General features: G+C 44.0%; 1 protein-coding gene across 1 annotated transcript; it reads left to right on the plus strand.

The window, feature by feature from the left end:
• The first annotated feature begins 23 nt into the window (after positions 1-23).
• Positions 24-22196, plus strand: NUP50 (nucleoporin 50). The gene is made up of 8 exons (XM_081309230.1): positions 24-158; positions 2592-2670; positions 7045-7128; positions 11499-11682; positions 12595-13260; positions 14900-14981; positions 16652-16770; positions 17619-22196. Exons 2-8 carry the CDS (start codon positions 2602-2604, stop codon positions 17819-17821), a joined length of 1407 nt encoding a protein of 468 aa, XP_081165356.1. The 5' UTR covers positions 24-158; positions 2592-2601; the 3' UTR covers positions 17822-22196.
• The last annotated feature ends 1842 nt before the right edge of the window (positions 22197-24038 follow it).

Raw genomic sequence — 24038 nt, forward strand, 5'->3', positions numbered from 1 at the left:
TGGAGACTCCGGGCTTGCTGGCCACCAAGTCCTCCGAGGCTCTCAGCGCACCGGAAGCGGCCAGCCGCCGCCTGGGCCCCGAGCGCAGCCATCGCCGCCGCGTCCCTGCTCGCCGCCGCGCCCACGAGCCAGCGAGAGCTGCGGCGGCCGCCGGAGAGGTGCGCGACCAGGTGGAGGGCGGCGGGGACGTGCGGGGCCGGCCGGGGGCGGAAGGAACAGGCGGGGTCGGGACGGGGAGGTGCGGGACCGGGGCGGAGGGGACCGGCGGGGCGCGGCGGGGCGTTTGTGAAGCGGCGGCGCAGCTCTGGCGGGCGGCGACCTCCCTCAGGCGCGTCCCCGCCGTGCCCCGCGCTTCCCGCCGTCGCCCGGCCTCGGAGCAGCGGCGTGGGGATGCGGGTCTTCCGCGGCGTCGCGGGCGGCCCCCTCCCTCGTCCTCCAGCAGGTGCCTTCCCGTCCGGGTCAGATCTCTTCTCGGAGGCGCCACTGCAGGCGTCCTCCCGGGGCCGAGGCGCCCCCTGTCACCCGGACGCTCGGGTTCCCAGCACAGGACGTCGTCGCGGAAGTCTGCCGCCGCACCCCCGGGCGCCCCGCACCCCCGGGCGCCCCGCACCCCCGGGCGCGCCCCGGCCCGCCTGTGTGCTCCGTAACCGCAGCCCAGGACCCTGGGCGCCTGGCCCTGCTCCATTGCACACAGGTGTATCAGTCCCCTCTCTGTGTCTAAAAAGGGCAGCCTTATCTTGTGACATGCTTTGGAATAACATACGAACTTGGTAAAATGGTTTTTAAAGTCCGGCGCTTATTGGAACTGTCTTTTTCTACACTACGACTTCTAAGTTTTGGGAAAAAAAATAGCCTCTAACAAAACTTTTTTCTTCAATTATACTTATTATAAAGCTCTTTCTTTGTTCCAGGCTCTCATTTAATGTTCCTAATGAACTCTTCCCTGCTCTGCAGATAAAGAAACTGAGGCAGAAAAATTAATTACTCAAGATCTCACAGCTAGAAAATGGCAAAATCAGATGCCAGCCTCTTGGGTTTTCTCATATATGTAGTGCCCAAGATCACTAATTCAACAACAGATAGAACCTCTAGGAGCTGAACAGCTTGGGGCATTTGGAGAACTTCAGTAGGCAAAACTAACCTCCCTGCTTTCTGGTTATGCTGACTTGATAAGTGTGTTCGAAAATGAAAGCTTGTTTAGTTAATCTAGCTTGTTTTACTCTGCCAGTTATCTCTAAAGGTATAGGTGTGAGTTAGATAGATATTAAACTTACCTCCCGCCCCTCAATACTGGGTATTGAATCCTGGGACCTACTACCACTGAAACCTACTACCAGCCCCTACCCCACCCCCCACCCCTTTTTTTTTCTAATTCAAGACAGGGTCTTGCTAACTTTGACTTTGCAAGTTAAAGCAAGTTCAGGACTGGCCTGAACTTGAGATCCTCCTGCCTCAACTTTCCTAGTCACTGGGATTGTACATCACCACCCTTGCACCCAGCAAAATTTTCTTACTACCTTTTTTTCCTTTTTCAACTCCACCCCTTTTGCCCCATAGTTAAATCTTTGATAACATTTATCATTCCAACCTCTCACCTCTTTTGCCCTCTGGTGGCGAAGTTAATGAATAGCCGGAAGAATCCAGAGACAGTCTGAATAGTTCAGTAAGGAATTTTATCTATTCCTCTATTTGTTTTTGTTTCTGTGAAAAAATCAATAGCAGAAATTGACCAAGTGTTTTTGGGGAGGCATTGAGAAGACTCTCAGGTGATGCTGGAAACTATATGCTAAATCTCATACTTTATATTTTAAAATCTTGGACTTTAAATCATTCATTCCATAATTACAAAAAAAGAACATACTTGTAAGAGAGATTTCAAAGACTATTAAAGATTTACTAAAAGCTGAAAGCCCTTAGTCATTAGATCTTGGAGGACTTTGGAATATCAACATCTGAATTTTGTTCTATAGCAGTAGGTGATCTATGAATTTGTGTCTTAGTGACTTGGATATTTTGGGAAGCTTAATCTCGTAGATTGTGGTATTGAGCACAAACTCAGGAAGGAATTCAAGCAAGTTTAGTCAGCCCTTGGAGGGTACTAAGAATTAAATGGGAAGGTTTTTTTTTTTTGGTCTATTTGGCTGGTGAATTAGTAAAGAAACCAGTCTACCCCCAAACAAAGCTCTCAGTTCTAGTTTTTTGTTTTGTTTTTTCTTTTGTTGTTGCTTCTTAAACAGCAATGGATGTGATGTTAGGACAGGAAATAATTGCAAATTTAAAGGGATGGACACAAGCATACTCTGTGGATAGGTGATTGAATCCACTGCTGAAGTAATGCTGTCAGTTCCCCAACTCCTACCCTTTCCCCTAAGGCTATGACATTAGAAAAGTTAAGCTGATGATCTGTTTTTGAAGCACTACACATTCTCAGAATGTTGGTGCATCCATATTGAATCAGTTTCTACTGGCATCACTAATGTTTTTGTCTCTTACTAGAGTGAATTTTTAAAATTCTTAATTTTTATAGTTCTTTGTGAAAGCCATATCTTGATCTAGAAAGTTTACATTTTTTTCTGTTTTCTGTGATTTAGATTCGAAAAAATGGCCAAAAGAATTGCCGAGAAGGAATTGACAGATAGAAACTGGGACCAAGAAGATGAAGCTGAAGAGGTAAAAAAAAAAAAAAAAAAAGTTCCCCCCAGAATGATTTCTTATTGTACCTACATTTAGTTCATTTTGGGGTTCCTCCTGAAGAATTGTGGTAGAATTAAGTCAGACATTTTAAGAACATCCCAAATGGGTGGTACTGTGGTTTCTTATGACTTGTGTGCTTTTCCACTAGTGCCTGTTCCTAAAATATTCTTTGGAAAAGCACCTTCCCCCTGAATTTCATATACTTGGCAGCATTCTAAACCCATGATTTTGAATAAGTCATTTTAGTCATGACTGAAGAGTGACTTAAGTGATCTGGTCATGAGGCTAGCTCAGTGCTGGCACTCAAGATAGGAAACGCATCACCATCTCAGGCTGCTGTCCCTGTCACTTTAGGTTTCAGAAGTTGAGGTTGTTTGCCTTACTCAAATTCTTCTTGTTCCTATTCTGATGGTAGAGCTGATACCCCCAGCAGTTGCATTATTAGTAATAGAATTCCTAGTCTGTAGTTTCTTTAGAAGCAAAATGAAAATCGTCTTCCCTGAATAAATCTCACCATGTTTCTCTTAGGAAGAATAAAATGTAATTGCATTTCTAGTGTCTCACCAGCAGTTGATACTGCTAGGCCAGTTCACTCAGGACATCTGTAGCCAAGTTTTTAGCCTTTCAAATTTATAACATAGTCTAAGTAAGGAAAAGAAAAAAGGTAAAAGAATTTTACAGGAGTGTTTCTAAGCTTATTCTTTGACTAATATCTTCCTTTCTGAATCAATCTTTTCTGTTACTTTTTTTTTTCCTTTAGAAGTAGATATACTTTACTTTTTTTAAAAAAAAATTATTTGGTTTTGGGGAACCAAAATCACAGTGTGTGAATGTTTTCACAGGACCTTTAACTCAAGGTTTTTCTGTGTATGTTTTTGGTGTGGTTTGTTTTGTTTCTGGTACTTGGTATTGAACCCATGACCTCATGTGTGCTAAGTTAATGCTCTACCTTTGAGCTACATTGCCAGCCCCTTTTTTAGAATTTTATTTTGAAACAGGGTCTTGCTAAGTTGCCTAGACTGGCCTTACACTTGTGCTCCTCCTGTCTCGGCCTCCCCAGTAGTTAGTATTACAGGTGGTGACACCATGCCTGGCTGACTTGGAATTGAGTCTTTTTCTTTTTTTCTTTGATGCTGGGGAGTGAATCCAGGGGTGCTTAACCACCGAGCCACATCCCCAGCCCTTTGTTGTATTTTATTTAGAGACAGGGTCTCACTGAGTTGCTTAGGGCTTTACTAAGTTGCTGAGGCTGGTTTTGAACTCTAATCCTCCTGCCTCAGCCTCCTGAGCTGTTGAGATTACAGTTTGTGCCACTGCCCCCAGCAAAACCTTTTTTTTTTTTTTTTTTTTTTTTTTAAGAAGTGGGCACAGGGCTGGGGTTGTGGTTCAGTGGTAGAGTGCTCGCCTACCACATGCGAGGCACTGGGTTCAATCCTCGGCACCACATAAAAATAAATAAAAAATAAAGGTATTGTGTTCAACTACAACTAAAAAAATATTTTTAAAAAGATGGACACAATACCTTTATTTTAATTTTATTTTATTTATGTGGTGCTAAGTGTTGGGAAAAGTATAAACGGCAGCCGTACCCCAGAGAAAAAACCCCAACATGGCGCCTAAGGACTTCTTCCTACCTTCTTCTTCTCTGCAGTGGCGCGAAAAGTCCCCGCCCGTGTGAACTCTCCCGCCGGCGCCAATTTTAAACCTCGCTGGCGGGAACCTCAGCCCCAATGAGAACTAATTCCTGGGTGCGGGAGCTGATATCTGGAAGAACTTGCCAATAGACGGGCGGCCTGCCATTTATCTAAGCCCTGCCATCTCCCCTTAGTTCTATGTAAGCACACAGCTTGTTGCAATAAAATTGGAATTCTCCCGGCGAAGTGTCTTTGCGTGGGGAATTCTTTCACTAAGGATCAAACCCAGTGCCTCACGTTAAGCAAACGCTCTTCCACTGAACTATGACCCCAACCACCAGTGAACCCTTTGTTACGGATTTCCCCTCAGGTCTGAGCACGAGTACATTCAGGGCTGTAATAAAATCTAGACTACCGAATAATGATTTTCTTTGGCATTAAAATATTCAGGAATGAAAAAAGTCCCACTTGGACAGGTTCTAATGACATGAGTATGGAAGGATTGCATTAATTACATTTAATTGGGACAAGTGTGTCCAAATGATCCCTTGTGTAGGTGTAAGAATGAATACCTTTAAGTTTTGTATGATCTGCAGTAATTATAAATGAGATTTCTTTGTAAAGGTAAAATTTCTAAGCTGATTCTAAGCTGCAAAAGTCTAAGTTAAAGTGTAAAAGACTAGGGCATTGTAAAGCTTCTAGATTACAAGGCCTGGGCTAAAAGGTAAAAGCCTATTGTTACAATTCCTCTGCTATCCCCGGAACCTGTAAGTTGTTAGGACAATGCGGGAGCTGCTCAGTAAATATCTCCATTGATTCCCTGGTTGTTTAATAGCTAAGGGTTCCAGGTAACATGGCACGTACATAGGCCCCAGGACCAATCAGTTTGAATGTGTGCCCCACTTGGAAGTGACCAATCACCCCTGCCCAAACTGTTCCCTCCAATGAATGGACTAATCATGTATCAGAATTGTTGTTCAATTTCCCCGCGCCTCATGATGATTTGTTCTGATGTATGCAAAGCCCACCACCCTCTCCAAAAAGTGTACTTAAGCTCTGCTTGACCTCTGCTCTGGGCTCTGGGCTGCTCTCCCTTCTTGAGTGAGCATGGAGCCCCAGCGCGCTGGAACGGATCCCCAATAAATCCCCCTTGCCATTGCATGGAGCTAGTCTCGTGTGGTCTTTTTCTCCGACGCTTCGCCGGACCCTTACATCTTTACAAGAAGTATTTTGCTCTAGCCCTACAGGATAAAAGAAGAGTTGAAGCAAAGACAAAGATCATTAGCAAACTTCAGTTTGCAGACATAGGACTTTTAGCATGTTCTGGAAGGGCAGAGTCAGCGTAGAGTGCTGGGAGCCTCTGTCACCTTTTGGTGGGCAAGTTGGGCAGGATTTTCTTTTTCCTCTGTCCTGGAGGTAGAGCCTAGAGATGCTCTACCACTGAGCTACATCCCCAGCCCTTCACCCTATTTTGTGTGTAGGTGTGTGTGAGAGAGAGAGACAGAGACAGTGTCTTGCTAGTTGCCCAGGCTGGCCTTGAACCTGTGACCCTCCAGCCAAGACTCTTTTCTTAAAAATTATGTGTATGTGGGCTTTGGGGTATAGCTCAGTGATAGAGTGCCTGATTAGCATGCACAAGGCCCTGATTTCAGTCACCAGCACTGCAACAAAAGGGGCAGGGGTGTTATAAATAAAATTTATTTTTAAAAACTGTATTAGATGCAGGCATCTGGGTTTCACAATGGGTTGCCCCATCAGCTATTCATGATCTTTAAGATACTTTTTTGTTTTTAAATGATAGCTTATAGTTTTTAAAGGAAACCTTTAATTTTTTTCTAAACTTTTGTTGAGAGCCACAGTTTAGTCGGAATGACGCCTGGCATTTTGCTAGAGGAAATGGTTGAAAGGTGACCCTGCTCCGGGAATAGGGCGGCTCCGGGATTAGGGTGGATCCTGCTGCTTTGGGCGCCCACTACTTTGGAGTTCCCATTGAGTTCTCCTGGAAGAATTGGCGCGGGGAGCCCTGTGGAGGGAGTGTATTCCCAGGAAGTGTGTGTAGAGTGCTGGTGAGAGTTCGGGAATAAAGAGTTGCTGTTTGAACCTACAAGGCTATGTGGCGGCTCGGTTATTTTGTGCCCAGACAGACTACAGCATTTATTAATAGTATCCAGTATATATCCAAAATATTTGAAGAATTGGCATCAAAGTTTTGATGGTCTTATCTTTTCAAAAACTGTTGTGTGTATACTCCTCTCTTTGAATTGGAATTTGAAGTTTGGATTTGTATATTGTAGAAGATAGATGGTTTGCCTAGCTAGAAGTAGAATCCACAAGAAAAAAAAAATTATATATACACACACACACACACACACACACACTATTTTCTGTTAATTATTAATCATATTAGTCGTATAAATTAATGGGTTTCACTGTGACATTTCCCAAATGCATATAGCATGCTTTGATGGTATCCACCTGCCCTCTTGCCCATCCACACCTTCCCCTTTGCTTTCCCCCACCCTTCTCCTTCCCTAACACTCCATCTTCTGCTTTAGGTAGATGTAAGCCATTTCTGTTAACAAGCCCTCTCCATAGTATTAACATTAACAGTATTTTAAAACCATATTAGGTAAGTTTGTCTGCACTTGCTGTTTTGTTCAACATTTTACCTCCTTTTGTCCTTAATCTTTCTGTGTTTAATTTGTATGCCCTGCAGGTGGGAACATTTTCAGTGGCCAGTGAGGAAGTCTTGAAGAATAGAGCCATAAAGAAAGCAAAGCGGAGAAATGTTGGGTCTGAAGTAAGTGCCTTCTTAGTGGCTTTGCTACTGAATACTGACTCTTTCTGAATACAGAGCTTTTCTTCCTTTGGGAACAATCACAGCAACAAATGCTTTTTTAAAAAAATGCTTACTCCTTTGTGTAGCTCATGGGAGAGAGAAGAAAGTCATAAATGTCACATCCATGTCTTAAAGGAAGCTTGTCTATTTGAGGAAGTAAGATGAGTAGGGGCAAATGCAAGCCCAGTGATACCGTGAGAGTAAAAGCCAGTGTAGCAGTTCAGAGGCTGGAGATGTGGTGTGGGTGGGGTAAGAAGGGAACTGGGAAAAGGTGTCTTCAAGTCTTCACCTACTCCTGGGACCAAATTATAGGGAGTAGTTCCTTCACTATGTGAGAAATGTGTCAGTTTTCTTTCTAGTTTAGTGTATATTAAGATATTTCGTTCTTGTGCTCAGAAAGATAAAAGATGAGGACTGGGGGTGTAACTCGGTGATAGGGCACTTGCCTAGGGAGGCCCTGGGTTGGATCCTTAGCAGTGCAGAAAAAGAAGAGTTGTAACTCCTGAATTGGAATCATGTGGTCAGTATTCAGCAGTCTCCCCACCTTTCAGAACTCCTCCCCAGTACAGTCCTCACCCTTGACACACTCCAGACCCACAAGTGTGGTTTTGGTGATCTTGGATATCTATTGTCAGGCAGGAGAAACAGCTTTAGACATCTTGCATGGCAGCTTTGGAATAAACCTCCTTAGCCACACATTCTGCAATTCTCAAGTTTCAATCCCAAAGGAACTGTATTCTTATATTTTTCTTTTTTAATTGTTGATAGACCTTTATTTTATTTATTTATTTATTTATGATGCTAAGACTCAAACCTAGTGCCTCACACATGCCAGGTAAGTGCGCTACTGCTCAGCCTCAGCCCCAGCCCCTCCCTTTCTGTTCTCACTTTGAGAAACAATAAAATGGAATCCTTATTATAGAAATAGTAGGTAGACATGGTGGCACATACTTGTAGTCCCAGCTCCTCAGAGGCAGGTAGGAGAATCACCTGAGCCCAAAAGTTTAAGGCCAGCATGGGCAACACAGCGAGACCACAAAATACAAAAACAAAAAAAGAAAGTTTATTATTTTTGAAGGTTTTCATCATAGGTTTTAAGTTCAAAAATGTATAAAGGAGGGGCTGGGGATGTGGCTCAAGCGGTAGTGCGCTCGCCTGGCATGAGTGCGGCCCGGGTTCGATCCTCAGCACCACATACCAACAAAGATGTTGTGTCCGCCGAGAACTAAAAAATAAATATTAAAAATTCTCTCTCTCTCTCTCTCTCTCTCTCTCTCTCTCTCTCTCTCTCTCTCCCTCTCCCTCCCTCTCCCTCCCTCTCCCTCCCTCTCTCCCTCTCTCTCCCTCTCCCTCTCTCCTCTCTCCCTCACTCTTAAAAAAATGTATAAAGGAAGGAAGAAGGGGGTGGGCAGACAGAGGCTTTGGGAAGGCAATTAGTAAGAAATTTACAGCTAGAGTTACATAGTGAATCAGTCAGAGTGTCTCATAAATGATGTGTGTGTTAAGGGGAAAACAGTTTTTAAAAACGTCTTTACCTAGAATATATGCACCGTGTAATTCAGGGTGGACAAATGCAATCATACAGCAAACTGATTCTCAGGTGGTTCTGTGTGGTCGCTTGTGCACGTGTAGAATGTAGTGATGATAAGTACCCGTTCTCTGCTCCATGGCTGCTCTAGAGGACCTCATTTCCTGGAGCTGTAAAAGCTCTTTGACATGGAACCTAAGGTTGTCTAGGGTAGTGCTGCCAAAAAGGAGACAGGGAACAAGTCTAGTGAAGGAAGGGATGGCATGCAGACTTCTTCAGAACGCACCTAGCAGTCAGGATTTGTATTTTGTTTGTTGTTGTTTTTGGTACCAGGGATTGGACCCAGGTACATTTGGATTTATAATCCTGCTATTTCACCCTCCCAAAGTGCTGGGATTACAGGCATGCACCACTACGGCCAGTAGGACTTCTATTTTTAAAATAATTTCAGCTTGAAGATTTTTATCTTTTACAATTAACAAATGTGGTAAAGCATGAATTTTTTAAAAAATACCTTTATTTTGTTTATTTTTTATGTGGTACTGAGGTTTGAACTCAGTGCCTCACATGTGCAAGGCAAACCCTCTGCCACTGAGCCACAACCCCAGCCCCAGCATGATGTTTTGAAATAGTATTTATTGTGGAATGGCTAAGTTGAGTTGACTAGCTTGTATTATCACACTTTTTTTTGTAGTTGTAGATGGATAGCATGACTTTATTTTGTTTATTGTTTTATGTGGTGCTAAGGCTCGAACCCAGTGCCTCACACATGCTAGGCAAGCACTCTGCCACTGAGCTACAGCCCCAGCCCTTATTTATTTTTTAAAATTTGGTAAGAGCACTTAAAGCTCAGCACATTAACTCTACTAAGTATATTTGAGTTTAGTTGTTATTATTTTAATTCCAGGGTATTTTTTTTTTTTCCTGGTTTGATTTCATTATTACCTTAAGACTGGTGACTGGTTGGCAGTTGTGGTATGGAGCTGAGTGATGTTGGTAGTTCTCTCACTGAGAAGATGCAAGGAAAGATGGAATAACTTAATTAAGGATGAGACAGTTCAGTTTGCAAATGTGGCATTTGAAAATCCTGTGAAGTTCTCTCCAAGACACTGGATTACAGAACAGGAATTAGGGTGGATGGGGTGCTGGGAGTTCTCACCACACAGATGGCGGAGACACCACCAGAGTGGACGAAGAGGCAGTCAGAAGGAGCCCATAGTGAGGAGTGGGCAGCAGCAGGTCAGCAGAAGGAGAATCCCGGGGAGCCCTGGAACTGGGAAAGGACAGAAACATACGTGGATAATTGAAATACAAATATAATTTGGGTTATAACTTTTAGCCTCTAGTTTTCATGAAACTTGGATATTTGAAAAATAGTGTCATATCATTTGCTATAAGCACAAATGTGGCTTTTTCCCAAATAGTGGATTTGCCTATTGAACAGATCTTAGCACTAGAGATCCATGGATAATAAAATAATCCAGAATATCTCTGCCTTGTGGAATTTAACTTCTAAATTAAGTTTAAGGGTCTATATTTTTTCCTCCATATGAATCCTAAAGAAAAATCAGGGAGATTGGGGAATATCATAATGTTTCAGGGCCCAAGGAGCCAAATTGAGTACATCCCATTCAGTTTTTTTTTTCCTCACTCTTCTGAAGGTCTGTCTTATGTGTCTCTCCTTTTTTTTTTAATAGTGGTTTTTGTTAGTTTGGGGGGGTTATTTTAGAGCTAATTTACTATTGCTAAATTACAGTAATTTCTAAAATAGCTGTAAACATCTTGTAACTTTAAATCTAGTGTGTTTCAGTGGTCAGTAAACATCTGGAATTTTGTAGAGTTGATTGAAACTTGTGTTTTTAGAAATATATGCAGTAGTGTTCAGGCTCACTGGCCCCTAGACAGTGAAGAGGTCTGGTGGAGGTGATTTTGTGATGAAATGGTGGTTGTGCATTTATGTTTGTACTCTTTGGGGGAGAAGCAGATTATTCCCTATGGTGTCACCACTATTTTAAATGTATGAAAGATTTATAAAAAAAATTATCGCCAGTTTAGCAAAACACTGTAAACTGAGAAACTGTTCTCCAGAAGTCCCCCAGGGACAGAAAGCAGCTTTAGAATTTCCTAATGAATGCCAAACATTTCCAGAGCCTCTATGGTTGGAGATATGAGCAAGCTAGCACAAGGAGAGAGGCTGCTAGAAAGGTCTTGTCAAAGACGTCAAACTTAAGAAAGCAGCAAGAAAAATGCCCTGGATTGCTCAATTACTGGAAAATCTCTATTTGAAATATGACTATTTTCTGAAGCTCTCTAGGCTGAGAACAACTGGAAAACAACAAAAGTTCCTAGGAAATGAGATAAATGGTAAAATACCTTTAGTTAACCTAATGGGATGTTTCTAAAACTTCCTTAGGTAAGTTGCCTTTGGAAGGTACATGAAGGATCTTTCCTTCAGAATCAGTTGTATTGGGTGTGTGTTCAGTTACCATTCTGAAGCTGGATGGGAGATACATGGATTTACTGCATTGATCTCTATTAACCTTTTATGTCTACGTATGCACAAGACATTTTTAAAAATATAACTGATTGTAGATGGTGCCTGCCTGAAGGTGCCAGCTTTGGATCGCCAGGTCTTCAAATGCAGTCTTTTCATGCAGTGCTGGTTGCGCCACCAGTTTTTCGTGCAGTACGGATTACCTGTGGAAGCTGGGTGCTCAGCAGTCAAGAGGATATTGTCACTTCCTTGCTTATTTGCAGATAGGAAAGGCCCTTTCCTAACATGTGTTCTCTGCTCATATTGCAGTCTGACAGTGGAGGAGCCTTCAAAGGTTTTAAAGGCTTGGTTGTGCCTTCTGGAGGTGGAGGGTTTTCTGGATTTGGTAGTGGCCCTGGAGGGAAGCCTCTGGAAGGACTGTCTAATGGAAACAGCACTAGTGCCCCTCCCTTCACTGGTGCAAGGGCAGCAGCAGAGCCTAAGGCAACCTTTGGTAAGTAGCCCCCTCCTCAGACACCTCATATGAATGGAATCTAGGAGAAATAACTTTGTAAAGAAGTTTCTCTTGTACAAACCCTCAGTCCTCAGTCTGTAAGCAGAAACAACAATAATGTCAGGGATGGAACTTTGAAGAGATATTGGCTATGTATAACAGTAGGCAGATAGGCAGAGCACAAGTTTTTAAGCCAAAACAGATCTGCATTCTGAGCTCAGTTCTGCCAGTTATGAACTATATGACCTTGGCAAAGTTCCTTAACCTCTGACCTTCAGAATTGACCTAAGAGAGCTGAGGTTGTAGCTCAGTGGTCGAGCACTTGCTTAGCATGGCTGAGGCACCCTGGATTCCATCCCCAACACAGCAAAATAAAAAAAATGAGGTGAAAAGGAAAAATGCTTCATAGACCCTTTATGAAGGTTTGCCTGCTTGTCCATTAATTCATTATGGACATGTGTACCAAGGGATCTGTGTGCTGCTTACCACGATGGTCACTGGGAATTCCCATGATACTGTCCCTGGTGACAGAGCCCTCCCAGGCCATGTTTGAACAAAATGTGTTGATTACCTGATCCTGTTTTAAGGGAGTTAGTCAAGAACTCTTGGGATTTACACAGAGAACAGGATCATGGGATGATTCTGACTGGTTGGGTTTTATTTAGCTAATTATTCTGAAAGTTTATACTGTTTGATTTTTATACTATGTACTTTCTGTTACAGTTTGAACTACTTTAGTATATGTTTTTGCCAGCAACTTTGGGAATTAAAATCTTTTACTAACAATATTTCTGCCAGTTCTGTTTGAAATGAACATTGTTTTAAAGGAAGAATTAAGAGTGGTGTAAAAATCTAGATGGCTTCATCAAATTAGTTTTAAAATAAATTGTTCAGACTTTAATTTCCTTATAGGTTCTTTTGCTGCAAATGGCCCAACTGCCTTGGTGGATAAAAAGATTTCAGATCCCAAAACTAACGGCAGCAGTCCGCAGCCCTCGTCTTCCAGCCTTGCTTCCAGCACAGCCTGTGCAGGGAGCACCTACCACAAACAGCTGGCGGCCTTGAACTGCTCCGTTCGGGACTGGATAGTGAAGCACGTGAACACAAACCCCCTGTGTGACCTGACACCCATCTTCAAGGACTATGAGAAGTACCTGGCCACTATTGAGCAACAGCATGACAATAGTGGCAGTGGAAACTCTGAAAGCGGAACGAGCCAGATGTCAGTTGACACACAGACCCCTTCCCTCTTTGGTTCAGCAAAACTATCACAAGAGTCAACATTTTTGTTTCATGGCAACAAAACTGAGGACACATCTGAGAAGAAAATGGAGGTTGTGTCTGAAAAGAAGACCAACATAGCACCAGAAGCAGCAAGTGTCTCGTTTAATTTCGGCAAGAAAATTGATAGCTCTGTTTTGGGCTCACTGAGCTCTGGTCCCTCAGCTGGATTTTCATTTTCACCTGGAAACTCCAGTTTATTTAGTAAAGATATTACCCAGAGTAAACCAGTTTCTTCACCATTTTCTGCTAAAACATTGGAGGGTCAAGCAGAAGGTGGCAGTAATGAATGCAAAGGTAAATTTTTAAATTATCATTGTAAGTTTTACATTTGTTAATTTTGTGTTTAGTGGGAAAAGCATATTTTTTTTCCCCGTTCCAGGTGGATCTCACATTGTGACTCCATTGCATCCTCCTTGTGTTGTCCTGGATAAAGTTTATTAGTCCTTACTTGTAAAATGACCTAGGACCTATTTTGTAGGATTGTTGGAAGGATTATAAAATGGGAGGAAGGATTATAAAATGGGACTCGGAGGTAGTTCAGTGGTATAGTGCTTGTTTGGCGTGCATAAGGCCCTGGATTCCATCCCCAGCAACCTCCACCCCCCCAAAAAAATATATACACACACATAAAGAATATGTGTAGCCAGGCATATGGTAGTGTAGGCTTGTAATCCCAGCAGCTCTGGAGTCTGGAGCAGGAGGATCCCAAGTCCAAAACCAGCCTCAGCAACTTATTGAGGCCTTGAGCAACTTTGTCAGATCCTCTCAAAATAACAAAAATAAAATAAACAGGCTGAGAAATGGCTCAGTGATTAAGCACCCTGGGTTAAATCCCTGGTACCGAAAAGAAAAAATATATCTAGCATTAATGATTTTGAGAAGTATCAAACACATGGCTTTGCATTTAAAGAGATTGACTTCTCATAGCACAGCAATTAAACCAACACAGTGGTTCCCCTACAAGTCTGAAATTCAGCTTCCTGAAGGTCAGTGGTGGGTTCTGAGTGACAGTTCTGTCTGTAGCACCAATGCCACAGACCAGGCAGCAGCCAGAGCCTTGGTCCTTCCACTCCCTCTGCGCTTGGCTCTCTTTTTCTTTCTTTTTTTTGGGGGGGTGGGAGGTAACCAAGGATTGAATTCGGGCACTTAGCCACTGAGCCACACTCCCAGTCCTGTTTTGTAGTTTATTTAGAGACAGGGTCTCACTGAGTTGCTTAGTGGTGCCTCATTTTCACTGAGGCTGGCTTTGAACTCTGATCTCCTGCCTCAGCCTCCCGAGCTTTTTTATTGGTACTTTATAGCAGTACACATTGGTGGGATTTGTTGTTACATATTTGTACATTTACACAATGCAGAGTTGCTTTTTGATTTAGCAAGTTTTCTTACAGCTGCCTTTCTCTTCCAGAGAACCCTTCCCACTTAAACAGAGTCTTAGAGGTTGAGTACTGCTGTGACTGAAAGTGCCTTCTGGCCCAGTTAGCCAGGGAGCTGTAGGAGCAGATCAGTGAGCCCTGTGGCCATTCAGACAAAGCCAAACTAACTTACACTTGGCTTTGGAGCAATTTCTCTGACAAACTTCCTCTATAAAAAACTTTACTTTTCCTATCGTTGGCATTGCTGACATTGCTATTTCTCGGCATGCTGTGGATCCAGTCACAAGAGCGTTTGGAGATGAAGGCATTAGAGGATTCTCTGAGATTTTAGTTCTCCAGCAGATAACCTGAATATAAATAAAAACTATTATTTTTTACACAATAATTAAAATTCAGCAGTGGCCTCCCCCCTCCAAAAACAAAATAAAGAATGGTGTGTGTTTAGTCTCTATATTGGCCTACATGGGATATCCAGGATTGGGACTTAGATGGTCAGTAGCAAGCTCCTGCTGCTTTTCCAGTCCTGGGTTGAGCTTGACTGAGTTGTCATTTTTTGTAAGGTGGAGACGAAGAGGAGAGTGATGAGCCTCCCAAGGTGGTGGTCACTGAAGTGAAGGAAGAAGACGCTTTCTACTCCACCAAGTATGAGATGACCCTGGGAGCTGGCTTGGGAGTCCGGGGGCTGTGGGTCAGCTTGTCCTCATCGAAGCCTGAGCTCACCCTGGGCATCTCTGAACTAGAACGGGGAGAACCCTTGGCCTGCTATTTTAAACAGGCCAGGTCTGGAAATCTTTAGAGACAGACTTCTTCCCCTGCTCCTTTTCTTCCTTCTCTTCCCTTCTCCTTTCATCGTGAAGAAAGTTGGTTTGGTTTTGCTTCTGCTCCTTATCTGGAAGCGTCCCTGACCCCTTCCTGGAGACCTGGTCTTTCTGGATTTTCTTACAGACAAGAGTTGGGCACAGTGACCCGCCGCCACCCCTTCTGTTGAGGGTTGCGAGAACTTTGGCCTCCTCTGCTAACGAGGCTATTACTTTGGGTTGGGGAGGGGAGGATTGCTTTGTTTTTAAATGAGCTGCCTCTTTCAGCTGAAGGGAAATTCAAATTTTTCTTCCTCTTGATTAAATGAGATTATTGCTTACAAAGAGATTTCCTAAAAGATATTTTATACCATTTCATTTTTAATAAGAAAAAATTAATAATGAATCCGTAGTTTTCCATTTAACAAATCATCATATCCTCTGAGATTCTTAAGTGTTATTTTCAAGAATTTTTGAGGGACCAACAGTTACCTTTGCTTATTTTTAGGATTTTTTTTGGCAGGGGCGGGTTGGGTACTGGAGATTGAGTTCAGAGGCACTTGACCACTGAGCCACACCCCCAGCCCTATTTTCTATTCTTTTTAAAGACAGGATCTCACAGTTGTTTAGCACCTCGTGTTTGTTGAGGCTGCTTTGTACTTGTGATCTTCCTGCCTCAGCCTCCTGAGCCACTGGGATTATAGATATGTATCACTGTGCCTGGTGTTGCTGAGGCTGGCTATGAACTTGTGATCCTTCTGCCTCAGTCTCCCTAGCTGCTGGGATTATAGGTGTATGCCACCCAGCTTATTTTTAGTTTTAATTGCAAGAGTGACCCTGACTTTTTTTTAAAGATTTTTTTCTAAGAATAAACCAAATGAGCGGACAGTGGTTTTGTTGTATTAATAACCAAATGTCATGGGAGGCTAGGATGAAATATCATTACTCTATTGTTGAGCCTATTTGAGGTTTACCTCAGCATCTTGGGAGATAAAATTGAAGGAGCCTGAAAGGAAATTTTAAAAATAAGAGATAAAGGAAAAGATAGGGTGGGGGCGATGAAGGACAGATTGTTTGTCCTGTTTCTGGTACTTAAAAGACTAGATCAGCTCTTGAGCTCAGAGCTAGAGGTGCAGATCAAGGATCCATGGGGTGTCTATGATTTTGACTGACTTGAGAAAAGATGGTTTTAGCAAGAGTTATTAAAATTTTTATGGCGGTCTAGGGGTGTGGTACAGTGCCTGCCTGCCATATACACGGCCCTAGGTTCAGTCCCCAGCATTTGAAAATACAGAAATTTTAGGGGATCCACTATTCAATTGGAAAAAATGGGGAGGGATTCTAGAATGTCTAAGTAGATTTTCTTTTTCTGATTTTTATCCAGACCTAGTTGATCTGGATCAATAAAATTATTCTCTGCTTTCATTTAATATAGATTTTTCCACAACAGTGATTTTAGAAAAAACTGTGACTTGTCACTGAACACCTGACTATACCTGTTATCTTTTTCCATAGGTGTAAACTATTTTACAAGAAAGACAATGAATTTAAAGAGAAGGGTGTGGGGACCCTGCACTTGAAGCCTACAGCAAGTCAGAAGACACAGCTCTTAGTACGGGCCGATACCAATTTAGGTGAGGATTTTTTTTTCAGCCTTGTTCCTCCCTGATTGTAGTCCTTGAGATTTTGGGGTTTATTGATGTGTTTTTGGAATGGAAGAAGAGATCATTCAGGCCAAATCATGCTGTATTTATTTATTAAAGACTTAGTTTTGAATAATAGGGAAACAGTGTGTAAGGAAGTGTAGACATGTTTCAAACTAACGAGAAAGGAAATCATTTCGTTTGCTTTGTTAGAAGTGTGACTGAGGCTAGAGAGAAGCTGGGCAGTTCAGGAAACGGGCCATCCCGAGGAGGCCTTGTGTAGATGAAAGCATCAGAGCCCACTGCTGCCCACGCTGTCCGCCCGCCTCCGTTTTTCCCTGGAAACTGCTGGAAAGAGAGCAGTGCTCAGCAGATGGGAGCCGCAGGGCCTGAGATGAATGGCGGGATCGCTAGACCTGTGGCTACAAGCCCACGTCACAAAAACTTTTAGGAAGTGTTTTTTCCTTCCCAGGGCTTGAGTAATTTATGATAACGACACCATAATGTCACCATTGCCCAGTAAGTTGTGCTGGTCTCTGACAGAGATGATGTTCTTGTTTGTGGGTCGTACCAGCTCGTTCTTCCTCCAGTCCTCTCAGAGCTGAGCCAGGTGGGTGTGCAAGTGGGAGGGTTGGGCAGGGCCACCGAGACCTCCCGGCACTCTGCCCAGGACAGTGCTAGTACCTGTGAGGGAGCCAGGGCGCATTCTTAATGGCTCCCAGTTTGGGATCCATTGAGTCTGAGCTGCTTCAGGGTCTCGTGCTCATCGAGCTGTGGACTCTTCCGCGGAGCTCTAGTTGATATGATTTTGATGTCTATTCTCCTTTGTTTTAATGCAGGCAACATACTGTTGAATGTTTTGATTCCACCCAATATGCCATGTAGCCGAACAGGGAAAAACAATGTACTCATTGTCTGCATTCCAAACCCACCACTTGATGAGAAGAGTGCCACCGTCCCTGCCACCATGTTGATTCGGGTGAAAACGAGTGAGGATGCGGACGAGTTGCACAGGATTTTACTGGAGAAAAGGGGCGCCTGAAGGTGAAGTCGGAGGAGGCATTGCCAAGTTGCTGCTCCCCCACCTCCCTTTAAACTTAGTTTTTCTTTTCTTTGACCTTCTAAGGACTTCTTAAAAACTTAAAACTGTTGTGGGGAAGATTAAGGCCAATAAAACCTTTCAATGTTTTATTTCAATGTCAAGGAACCTGTATTCTCCCTTCTTCCAAGACTGACAACTGTGCAAAATACATTCGAATGAAATTTTTTGGAAGTTTTTTAAATGTTCATTTTTTTATTAAGCTAACTGTTAGTGATTTCTTAATGGACTGCAGTCAGGGTTTGGATTAGCTTTCCCAAAGGCTTTTCTGATCCATGGGGTTTCGGGTCGCTACCAGCACTGGCAAGGCTTCCTGACGGCGGATGTGGCATCCAGGAAGAAACCTGCTGGTGTGGTTCTTTCGCGTGGGCGCAACGGATGTGTGAGACCAGCACTCTACCAAATGAACCAGCCGCCATGCTGTGACCGACGTTGTCTTCTGCTCTGTTGTATGTTCCGTTTTCAAACTGCAGGGTGGGCACTCACCGTTCATTGTGGGTGTGCGTCGTCAACTTATGATATGCAGACATTGGCCTTTAACCCTGTGGGCTGCTTTACTGTAATTCAGGAACTGCATTTTCATTTTAAAAGGAAGCAGGTTGCTCGAGAAGGAGTTCTTGGGTTTTGCATATCTGGTTTTGTAGTTTTTATTCATGAGGTGCTATTATTTGTTTATTCCCCAGAGACAAATAAGATAGAAGGGGATTATTGCCAGGAATGGGGTTTAAAAGCACAAATTTGGTAGCTTATCATTTCTAGAAATGACCATGGACATCAAACCCTTGAGAAGAGAAGTGAAGTCAGACTGCACTGGAAAAGAAAAATGTGTTCATAGTCACTTGTACCTTAAATGAACCCCATAGATCTAAAAAATTTACGTAGGAGGAGTTTGAATTCACTAGGAAACATGAACTTAAGGTAGTGGAGAAGGAAACTGTGTATGAAGTTTGCCTTTAACTTTAGACAGCGGTATATTTATACACCTATTATGTGAAGTAACTTTTTTTTTTTTTAAGAATAAAATACTCAGTGTGTCCATTTGGAGCCATGGTTGTGCCCAGGAGTATCAAGTCACTTCTCCAGAGCTGTCAGGTAGCACTAGCTTGCTTTGAAGACTGGGCACGTGAATTACATGCAAGATTTAATGTCTAAATTCCCACTTTGATTCCTTGTGAATTAAAAATGAAAGTGCTAGTGCCAGCTGGTGCTGTCTCAGGGCTCAGGGTCACTGCCCACTTGAAAATCCTCATCTTCCGTATGTAATGTGCCTGACTTAGGAAACGGGAATCAGAATAGTTGTGGGTGGTCTGGGTGCTTTTAGAAACTGCAGTCTTCGGGTGTGGTGTGTGGAGCGCTCTGCACGGGTAGCTTGCTCTGGAGCCCTTGAGGTGAGGAGATGATGAGATTTTGTGTTGCCTGTGACTGAGCAGTTTCTGATTTCAGTGGGAGAATTTGGCCTAGTGTGTGGCTCTGAACAAATACATGCAGAGAGATGTGCTGGTTGTGCTGTTAGGGATGTGGCTCAAGTTTTACTCTGTTGTTGTGAGGCCTGGGGAGGAGGCGGCAGGTAGGTTTGCATTTACCTTTAGAATCGAGAATGCTCAAGAGTTTTCATTAAAGATGATTTCTGGTAAGCAAGTGGTTGATACTGTTAAAATGACACTGGCCCTGCCCTATTCATGTTAACTTTCTGAAAAATGAAGGGTAATAGGGGGACAAGTTTCAGGATGTGACCGCTCAGCCTCACCTGCTGCCTTGGCACCATCCCACATACTCACTCTCAGGCCGCAGAGGAGCATAGCAGTGTCCTGGGGCGTGGGGGCATATGTGGCCTACGTCTGCATGTGTCATTGGTGTTTACAAAAGCAGCATGAAAGCTTGTGTCACCTTCTAACCTCCTTCCCAGACGCCAGGTTTGTTTTTAAATTAGTGGATGTGTGTGGCTTTCTTTGTCCTAACATTCCCAGCAAATTTTTGCTGCTAAGACTATCACTATTAAAGTGAGAATTATAGGGGAAAATGATGCTTTGACTCAAAATGTGATATTTTCTTGAAAATTTTTATGCTTTAGGATCTTGTTGGACCCACTTAGTGTATTCATATAAATGAACCTGAGTATGAGTGTATTTTATGATAAAATCCAACACCTTATATATTGCTTGGGGTTAGGGGCCCCTGGAGGGCTTACCCAGTTTTTCTCTACTGTGTTAATAACTAATTCTAGCCTGTGGGTTATTTTAGTCTGATATATTCTAACAAAATGTTAGAAGTTAGACTTTGGAATATTCAATATGGACTGAAAATTTCCATCTGTAGTTTGAAAATCCATAACCTGTATCTCGTGTACGAGACCTGAAGCAGGGCTCGTGTGTGCACGCACTGGTCACACGGCATTTTTAATTCTAAGTCAGATTTCATCTTGATCTCATTCTGGAAGCGGGAGCTCTAGGGAAACCTGGCTTGTTCTGCAGCAAAACCTGTAGAGGGCGCAGCCTGTCAGCGTCTTCTCTCCCCATCCTGCGCTGAGAGTGGCCATCATGTAAGGACTAAGGACTCTCCACTTGATGCGGACAGCACTCTAAGGGAGATGCAAAACTTCTTAGCAATCAAAAGGATAAACTGTTTGCTTTTTACTTTGTGCTAAATATCCTGTGGCCTTTTTTTCCCCCCAAACTGATGGGTCCTTGCCATTCCCAGGAGGCAGAAGGCTGAGTGTTATGCCGCCCGCCTTACTAGAATCACACTGGAAACGTTGGTTTTAAAAGAACTTTAGTGTTTTACATGGGAGGCCAAGTCTGACTGTGGACTGATTTTCTTGAAGAGAATTATGTTTTACAGTTTCAATTCTAAATCATATTCTATGCTGCATGCCAAAAAAAGTAATAATAATGCCTGTTCTTGGAGAGAAGATATTCCACCTTAGCACTAGAACTCAGAACAGGTGTTCACAGAGAGCCTTTCAGTGTGCTGTCGGGTCGAGGTCTGCTGTCCTTGGTGTCTCTATGGAGTCGCAGTGCAGGTGTGATGGGTTAGAGGGCTCTGTGGACTCTGGCGTCCTCGCACCCGGGTCTTCTCATCCTGGAAACACAGCTTGTCCTGTAGCCCGTAGAGGGCAGCAGCCTGTCGAGACTGGCCTTTGGTTCTTCCAACCGTGCACTGAGCACAGGCTCTGTGTGTTCCTAGCCAGAGGCCACCATGGTGAGGACTAAGGACTCTCCATTTGATGCGGACACCACTCTAAGGGAGATGTAGAACTTCTTAGCAATCAAATGGATAAACTGTTGTTTTTACTTTAAATAGGAAATTGTTTTCTAAGACTAAAATACTTGAATTGTTAAACATAATCTCAGTTTGTATTAGTTTTGAATGATCCCGTTGAGGGAGTGTTAATCCATGAAATGTGAATAAATGGGAAGTAAACAAAAGCCACTGCGTTTGACACTGTGTGTTGCTCTCTGGTACACTTGGCCTGGATACTACCCAGGTAGAACGGAAGGAGAGAACGAGGAGCTGCAGGAACCTCCCAGACAGCATGACCAGGGACGTATGCTTAATCTAGAGACCTGTGTATGTATCAGACTCCTGTGGGTGGGACGGGGCCACCCAAAGTCGCTCAGGCCTTGGGCTGTGTCGGATTGCTTTAAAAACAGAGTGGGAGTAGGCCCTTGACTGGCTGGCACTCGGGTGTGATGTGGTGGTCACGGCTTCTCCTGGTCCTCCTCAATGAAAAGGAAACCTGGGCCGCGGCGTTGCCCAGTGGCAGGGAACCTGCCTATCACGCAGAAGGCCCTGGGCTCAGTCCCCAGCACTGCAGAAACAAAAAGGATCAAGGAAAACATTGCAAATTATGTCACTTAAAATACGGGGTGATTTAGAAAACTACAAGATTAAATTCCATAATCAGCAGTACTCTGGAATTGTGTTTGTACTCTTGAAGTCTCCTAAGCAATTAAGTATTTATTTGATTTGGAAGGTGTTTCCTTGTTTGAAAAATACATATTGAAGAGAGTTGATCTATCAGGGTGTTTTTCCTGAACTGACGTCTGGAGGGAGCGACTTGAGTGGCACCAAAGGTGCTGGCTGAAGAGCAGGTTGTGCTCAGCTCCCCAGCCCTGCAGGAGGAGCTCAGCGGCCTGGCCTGCCCACCACAGGGTTTCCAGGTGTGGCCCTGGGCCCGCCCGAAGCATCTGGGAGCTTGCTGGAAATGGAGACCCTTGGGCCCCAGCCCAGGCTTATAGAACCAGGATCTCGGGCGAGGCTCGCCCACTCATCACCTAAATTGGGTGTAATTCACAATAAAATACACACTTAAGTATTCGATGTGGCTTTTAGTTCATTCAGAGTGGCACAACCACTGTCACTACTTTCAAAGTATTGTCATAATCAGCCATTAGGGTTGAACAGCTGAACCCAACGTGAAGTCGAGCTTGAGGACCACACACACGCACACTCCCTCCCTGAGACTCCTGCTCAGACATGAGGGACCACGCAGTGCCTCTTGGCACGCTCTGGAGGAACCAGCAGTAATCATCAGGGCCAGGAGTTACTGGTACACGGCCTTCTCTGGCCTGCATCACTGTGTCCTGGGAGGCAAGTGGTAGGCCACGTTCCGTTTGAGGAAACCCTTGCCCTGTCTTTAGATGACCAGCCTAGGTACTGTGGCGTGTCCTGGTGTGGATCCCCGCGGCTCCCTCCAGCCTGCCCTTGAACATATGTGCATGCCCATTAAATGACTAAATTGGTTTCTGGAATTACCTAAAGTCTTTTGAGCAAAGTTGTTTATTCAAAGTATAATCAAAATTATTTCAAACTGAGCAACCTAATTGTTTTATTAAGTCACATTCCAAGATGAAAGACCCTTCATCCACATAAGAGAAAAGAAAAATCTTATTACGCATCACTCACGCAGAGGCTGAGGCAGGAGGAGGTCAGTGACGCTGTGAAGGAAAGACAACTTGGCCCTTTCTTTAATCATCCCCTACAAACAGGCACCTCCCTGGTCCTCCATATTTTCCAGCTGTTCATCATTTTAACACCAAGCTCAAGAGCACAGCCTGTCTGCACAGCTACTCCCACAGACATTCCTGAGCCGTGCGCTGGGTGGCCCAGTTTTCATTTCTCTCTTCCCAGTACCAGGTTCCCTTTCCAGGGAGCATTTTCTGCTAGGTGCGGGCGTGGCCTCAGCTCAGACTACCAGTCGGAAGGCCAAACCCGAATATCGGCCTTCAAGAGCAGGCCAGGTGGTTACTGTTTTGAAGGGACTTCCTGGTTATTTAACAGAAACAGGATTTGCTTCAGACCACAAGGAAGTCTTGTCCCCCTTCTGATCTACCTCCCTCCTGCTTCCACTTTGCAGTGTGCCCTTGGAGATGCCAGGTCAAGAAATTTTCAATCTGGTGTTTCCAAGGCAGAGGGCTAGACCCCCTGCATTCCTAAATGTGTCTCCGTTCTGTAGCTCTCAGTCTCTTGGGCCTTACACCCAATACTCTGCGGCAAGTTGTTCATCCTAATAAAAACACATTCCCTGGAAGGTGGTTCTGAGGCTTTCCGCAGCCTCTGGGAGGATCAAAGCACCCCCGTGAGCACGCCCAGCAGGGTGCGTTCTGTGGGGTGCCAGGCAGGGAGAGCACCTGTTCCCAAACCTCTTACTGGGAGCATGCCCAAACCAAAGCCAGCCCCAGCTTCTGTTCCAGGATTTGCCCACATTTGTGAAGAGTTTGGAAGACCTTGGGGGTGTGAACCACTCTGAGGGCGGGGAGCTGGGCCTGAAACATGTCTCGGGATTTACCTTTGTAAACATGGCACCTCCGGTCACAGACTCCGGATGGCATAAACAGAACACCTGGGGGCCTTCTGCAGGACTCCAGCACATCCCATTCCAAAGAAGTGCCTGTGAAAGCCCCCAAAGCCACTGCAGGACTCTGGGGCAAACCAAGTTTCCATCATTAAGCTATCACTTTGCTCTAACATCTGCAATAGCCTGAACTGAGCACAACAGAAAAAATAACTAGGTAGGTACAGATTAGAGGAAACCAGGAGAAAATAACTTTAATATGCAAAGCAGCTTTCCAAAGAAACATGAAATCATACAGCAAAGCTGAGGGAACTGCAAATCCTGCCTAGAGATGACTTGTGCTGGAGGTGGAAGATGGCTCATCAA

This window comes from Spermophilus citellus (assembly GCF_964194105.1).
Source record: "Spermophilus citellus genome assembly, chromosome: 10".
Lineage (NCBI taxonomy): Eukaryota > Metazoa > Chordata > Mammalia > Rodentia > Sciuridae > Spermophilus > Spermophilus citellus.